Here is a 6,972-nt window from a genome sequence, read left to right as displayed (position 1 = left end):
GCAACTTAATACTTTGTCAACTGAAGCAGTCAAATGTATCTGGAGTGGAGTGTAATTTTGTTTTGCTTTATATGCGTAATGATTCAGGAGTTTGTGTTATATAGGAACTTAATGGTTACAGAATGAAAATGAAAGTGACTAATCTTTTTAAAAAGATGGTAACTGATGTTTTCTGCATTATTTTCATTCTTAATCAAAGGGAAGGAAAAGTTAGCTGCTTACGAATGTAAGAGCCAATGGTGAAAGTTTGAGCAAGGGAACATTTATTCTGTAATATACTGAGCCTCATGGCCACACATGACATAAATCACTGATTGATTACACTTAGAGAATCCAAAAATAAGCTATCCATATGGAATAACAATATGAAAAAATTTATAAAGCACTTACTCTGTTAGCAGATAAAAATGATATGTTGATATATGACTAGAAACTAGATGCCTTTCACTATTTCCCACCACTCCTCATCCCTGGACATTTGCATATTATGGTGGAAGTTTTTTTTTTTTACAAGAGTGACATTTATTCTCAAAGCAATCCAAAGAGCTTGCTCTTGGGAATATCAAGATTTGTACAATGCTAGACAAGTCTAATATTTCTCTAGAAAAAAATTTTGAAATAAGTTGACAAAGAGAATCATGTCAGTTCTTATTTTTAAAAAGAATGTTCAAAATTTTTTCTTGACCCCATCAAAAAGAATTACAAGTAGTCTGAACAACTGTGATTTGGACATGCATAGTACTTCCAATTGGCATTGGCAAAGCAAACAGGTGCATTATTTTACTAGCCTTTTTCAAGTGAAAAGCAAAGTAAAATATTTAAATAATATATTACTAGTAATACTGTGCTATGTGATTCCAGTAACTCAAATTTTTAAAATTTTTCTCAAATTACACATTTTCGCAAGCTAATATTCCATTTGTATTTTATATAACTTGTAATAAATATAAAATAGTTGAATGCTGCTTATCTGTTTTGGAAGAAAACCATTAAATCAGAAACTAATCAGTGGTATTGCTTAATATTCTGAACTATTTATTATAGAGCAAAGTAACAGTTTTGACTCATTAGTCATATATTTCCTTATGAAAACAGATTTTAGTATTTGGGCCAAAAAAAAAAAAAACACAACTAAAATCACTTTTAAATTAAAAAGTGTCTGTCACTTTAAACTTTTCTTTTTCAACTGAAGAGATTTAGTCATTTGATTTTACCTTACAAAACCAAAAAGTTCATTTTTTATATTCTTCTGTAAACATCAGATACTGCTTTCTATTTTTGAAAAACTGTAAGGATGTGATTCTCTTCTTTGTTACATGCAATTTTAATTCTGTTATCCTTTATAGTGTTATGGAATTTTGAATCTGTCTTTCCACATTTATCCTGCTACTTTATTATAGCCCTGAAAGACCAAATCAATAGTTGATACAGCTGAAAAAGAACTTAAATCTTAAAGCACTGACCTATATATAAACTATATATTCTAAGAGTGATTACCTTTAATTGCTTGCTAATTTTCTCTATAATAATTCATTGAGTACCTCTCACATTCTACTGACTATGAAAGAAAGCTAGATCTAGAATTTACCTTTTGTAAAAAACTAGAGAGTGTCTAAATTAGTACCCTTACCACCTACCTTCTGAGGAAAAATTACCTGCCCTAAATTAACCAACATAGAAAGGTGTGACTTCTGATCCTGGGGTGAAAGATTTTTCATTGTACAGCCCATCTCTCCTGTGCTAATAGGATGGGAATTTAAGTTTTAATATAACAGATAAATTGTATTTGAGAGTTGCTGGTGCTGGAAGTATTGTGTGTGCCTTTATTTTAAAGAAGAAAATAATTATTTTAAATTTATTTTTGCTTATTTCAATTTAAATATTTTTTTAATAATAGAATGGTTTTATATTTACAGAACTATTGCAAAGATAGTATAGAGATTTATATTCTTCTCACCAGTTTCAACTATTATCAGTACCTTATATTTGTATGGTACATTTGTCACAGTAAATCAATATTAATGCATCGTTACTAATAAAACCCACACCTTATTCAGGTTTTCTCAGTTTTTACCTAATGCCTAGTTTTGGCCCATATATTCTATCTAAGACCCCATGTTTCACTAGTGTCTTCTTGGTTGGGATCATTTTTCAGACTTTCCTTGTGTTTGAAGACCTTAACAATTTTGAAGAGTATAGGTTATTTATTTTGTTGCTTGTCTCACTTGAGATTGTATTATTTCTCATGGTCAGATTGGGATAATGTGTGTTTTAGGATGAAAATATAGAGGTAAAATTCCATTTTCATTTTGTGGAAGAAAATAAGCAGAAATCAGCTGGGTATGGTACAAAAAGCCACGAGTCAACTAATATCAACAAGTACAGAGTAGTTTGGCTGTGAAGAAGCCTCTTGGCTGCCCTGAAACCTTGCACACCAATATTCCAAATCCCCCCACTCTGTTGCAGCTATCTCCACTAGAAAGAGAAACAGCAATGGAATATTTGATCAGATATAGTTCCACAAAAGACATCCTTAAGATAAAGATTTTATGAGCTATATCTTGCAATTATCACACATAGATTACATCTGACTATAAAAATAAAGTCCTCCTACTTTTTTAGAGTGCACCCTCAATTTCTTTTTACCAAAAGATATTAGAAATTTACAGGTATCTACTGAAAGAAATATGTTGTCACACAATGTTAACGGACTCTTTCCATTGTACTCAGCCTGCTTTTCACGATGGGATATAAGCCACAACTAACTGTATCTTAGGCACTGCTCAGCAGATGGTCTTCATTTGTCTCTAAAAATAAAAGCTCCTCTGTTTACCTTTAGTCCTCACACACTGATTGTTTCTGTCAACAGTCCTTTCAAGAACATATACAGTTGATAGGAATTATTGTTATGATTATTGTTATGATAGGTAATATTTGTCAGCTCTCCACTGTGATATTGCACATTTAGCTTTTCCTTTCAGATTGGACATTTTGGAAGAAGTTTACTATGCACAGCCCACATTTAAGGAGTAGGAAGTTATTATACACTTCCTCTCTGCAGATACATACATATATTATTTGGTATTATTCTTTATGGCATATTTGTCTTGTCTCATCAATTTATTCATTACTAATTATATTTATCAGAATACATTCATAGGTATTTCATACTTTAGGTAAACAACTGTTACTTTATTTGAGAAAATTTTTCTAGTTTTTGTCACTGAGAGATTTTTCGGTGACAACTTTTTCCTTTTGATATATCTCATCATTTTGTGTGTGCTAGTATTTGATAGCCATCTCTCAATATATAGAGTAAGCTACGTATGAATTCTTACTGATGTCTTTAACTCACATGGTTTATAGTGCATTGTACATGGGTCATTCTACCCTTTCCTCTTGATTATTGCCCACTCCAATAGTGAGAACCTGGTTCTCACCTTCTGCCATCCATTTATTTCATTATTCAATGCCTAAATATATTGGCCACATATCACATAATGAAAGAAATATGTTCTGAGAAATGCATCACTAGGTAATCTCAGCATAGTGTAAATGTCAGAGTGGAATCACAGAAATCTATGTGGCATAGCTAACCATACACCTAGACTGTATAATATAGCTCATTAAAATCACTATTATATATGTGTTCACTTGTTTACCAAAATGTTGGTAAGCAATGCATGACTGTATATATAATAGAATCAAAATTTATTAACCTATATACCCATGGAAGCCACTTTATCAAGTAGAGTATACTGCTCCAGAAATTATCGATGCTACTTAGGGTACACCTTATTATCCTACCCCTTTCAATGAGGTTATTTCATATATTTTTTTATGCATTTAGAATCTTTTAAAATATTTTGCTTTCTATGTTGGGACCCTCCAACCTTGTAATTACTTCTTATTGTGTGTGTGTGTATGTTTTCTTTATTTGTATACATTAAGTTTTGTTACATGCGTGAAGCTTGTGGATTTGGTAAATGTTTGACATCTTGTATTTACCATTATAATATCCAGTAGATCTTTCACTTCCCTCAATTGCCCCTTATGCTTTACCAGTTCAATCCTCTGTCCTAACTCCTAAGAAATTGTGCCCTTTCAAAACTCTAGAATCTTACTAAACAGCGATAACTTTCATAATTAATGATGTGACGAGAATTGCTTTAAGCAAAATGGATGTGTGTAGTGATATGTTTCTTAGAGATCAGAGACTTGGTATTTATTTGGTAATATTTGACTGAACAAAATAAAGCAAACTTTCAAACTGGAGGTAAAGATCACTGAAAGAAGAGGAAATTAATAGAAGAATTTGAGTGGTTAAAACTGTGAATTGCTAGTCATAATGGTTGATCTTAAGTTTTTAATTTTCAAATGAGTTTGAAAGGATGCTATATAAATTTGAGTCATATAAATTTGAAATTGTTACTTTATTCTAAAGGGGTCCCATCCTCTTTCCCTTTTCTCTTTTCTTCCTTCCCTTCCCTTCTCCCCTCTTCTCCTCTTCCCTCTGCTCCCCTCCCCTCTCCTCACCCTCTCCTGTTCTCTCTTTCCTCTTCTCCTTTCTTTTCTATCTTATATCCTCTACACAGATGCTGGAATTGCACTGACAAAAAAAATCATTATGTTCTCAAGGACTTGCCACATTATTTTTTGATGCCATGTTATCTTTATGAAAAGAAAATCACTATACAATGATTATTGTATTGGAACAATAGGAACATAAATGAATAGAGGTAGTAAGTGTTTTAAAGATCAGAAAAGACTTCTAGGAGACGTAACATCTGGTTAACTGTTAATGTTTGAGACATAGAAGTAAATTAGTGCATATTCAGAAGGAACTATAACATATGAAAACACAATGGCAGATCAGACAGACAAACTTGAGGAGCTAGTTAATTATAGCTGAGTGGAAATGTCAGTTCAGGTGGGCTGGAGATGGAAGAGGTGGTAGATCCGGCTAGACACGTATGGCTCATGAAGGGTCTTGAGTTTAGATTTTATCTTGGGAATAATGAGGATTGTAAGGAAGGTGATGAATATATCATGATATCTTAAAAAATCTCACTCTGACAGAGAACTGGCAAGGAGAATTAGGGAGGGTACGAAACTTAATTCTTAAGAACTTCAGAGATGACTATTACCACAGTCAGGATGACAGATGCTGAGAGTCTGTTTTAGGTCAATAACAGAAAGCATAGTCACTAATGAAAATATGAGAAATAGCTTAACAAAAATAAGGAAGTGAGAAAGAGGCAGTGAAGTAGTATTGAAGGGTAACATTGAGAGTGCTCTCTAAATCCTACTAATATTTATTCTCATTAAAGGGAATTTGAAATTTTGATGCCAAAGAAATACATCTTATGTAATTTTATAATGAATATTTCATTATATTTCCACAAATGGGTGTCAAGGGTCCCATAAAAAATATTAATTCAGTGAAGTACACAGTTTGGATACTTTTCTTATTAAGACATTAAATTTCATTAAAAGGAGAATGAGAAAAAATGATTCTAAGGTTTATGACATGTCCAGGACTGAAAATTAATTTAAACTTAGAACTCTTCTCTGTTGTAAGGAAATTCTTTTCTTTTTTTTTTTTTTTTTTTTTTTTGTACTATGTGATTCATGGAGACTAAAGTAGCCATCCACATTTATATTCTTGATATCAATCTGGAGTTTAATGCAAATATTTTGTTTCTTTGGCAGGATGAATCTTTAAAGCAACTGCAGGTAGTTCATCAACCCTGGATCTTGCCAAGTGACACAGAAAGTGAAGGAGTGGAAGCAGAACAAGATAAACGTGAGTAGACACTTCTGTATATTGATACATTTCTTTGAGCCAAGGAAATACACAGTGAAAATATTTCTCTTTCATAACATTAAGCAATATCTGTAAAAGGCATTTAGGCTTGTTTAGGGATAACATGTAAGAATATAAACTAAACTTCTATGAGTTTGCTTCAATGGTGTCTTAATTGTGGTGCAGAGGCCCACATACTAACTTTCTGAAAAGAAGTAAAAGTATCTATTCTTTCTGAAGATCAACATAAAATTTCCACTTGGAATGTAACTCTTCTATAAATACTGTAGAATTATATCAGTGATAATTTGTGGTCATTAAAAGTTTTCAAAGTTTATTCAGGCCATCCATCATTCAGATGGCATTGTCATAATTCACTAAATGAATAAATTTATGTATATAGAAACTATTCTAAATTCATAAAATAGATTACTGTTATAATATACTTAACGCAAATAAAATGTGTGGCTCCTGATTTAAGTTCCTAGGTTCCAGTAATAACAAATAGTGGCTTACTGTGCTGTGGCAGGACTAAATGTATGCCTTCCTAGGGTTTATTTATAGGATCAGACATATGGGTCTAGCATTGTAGACAAGAGGTTACTATTTGGATGTTATAGATATATCATTTAAAAATAATGAAATACCATAACTCATTCTTTTTAGCCAGTGATATCCTGCATACAGAAATAGAAAGTGATAGTATAACTTTCATGATAATTGGTGTTGTGATTACTTAATGATACCCTGAACAATAGCCACTGCAGCTACTTAATATGTTAAACAGGTAGCATTATGCTTCTGTACTAAAGGGACTCCAAGAAATTATACTTACAGTGAAAAAGTATTTTTAGATATCCTTATCCCACTAATGTAGCCACAGGCTTATGTGGCCAGAAGAAAGGTTCATACAAGTTAAAACAAGCAGATGAGGCCCTCCCTGGTGGCGCAGCTGGTTAAAGCACAGCACTGAGAAGCTAAAGCCGTTTCTGCATGAGTTCGATCCTTGCCGGCCCCGGAGGTGACCACATGGCGCGCAGACCTCTCCTGACCCGCCCGCTGCTCCCCTAAGCAGTGTACTTTGTCCATCTGCCTGTTCTGCTCCCCACTCTGTCTCTGGTGAAGCCTCTCACCGCCCCTGAGCCTCTGGCCTGTACCCCAGTTCT

At 33.1% G+C, this 6,972-nt stretch overlaps 1 protein-coding gene across 1 annotated transcript in view; it reads left to right on the top strand.

Moving 5' to 3' along the window:
• The window catches only part of LOC101630356 (chromosome unknown open reading frame, human C8orf34), a 294,360-nt gene that overhangs the window by 272,244 nt on the left and 15,144 nt on the right, over window positions 1-6,972 (top strand). Inside the window, 1 exon segment of the mRNA XM_012723108.1 lies at window positions 5,713-5,806. Coding sequence (XP_012578562.1) covers window positions 5,713-5,806 — 94 coding nt within the window.

Source organism: Condylura cristata, unplaced genomic scaffold (assembly GCF_000260355.1).
Source record: "Condylura cristata isolate star-nosed mole 26May11 unplaced genomic scaffold, ConCri1.0 scaffold00009, whole genome shotgun sequence".
Taxonomy (NCBI): domain Eukaryota; kingdom Metazoa; phylum Chordata; class Mammalia; order Eulipotyphla; family Talpidae; genus Condylura; species Condylura cristata.
This window is presented reverse-complemented; position numbering and strand designations above follow the sequence as displayed.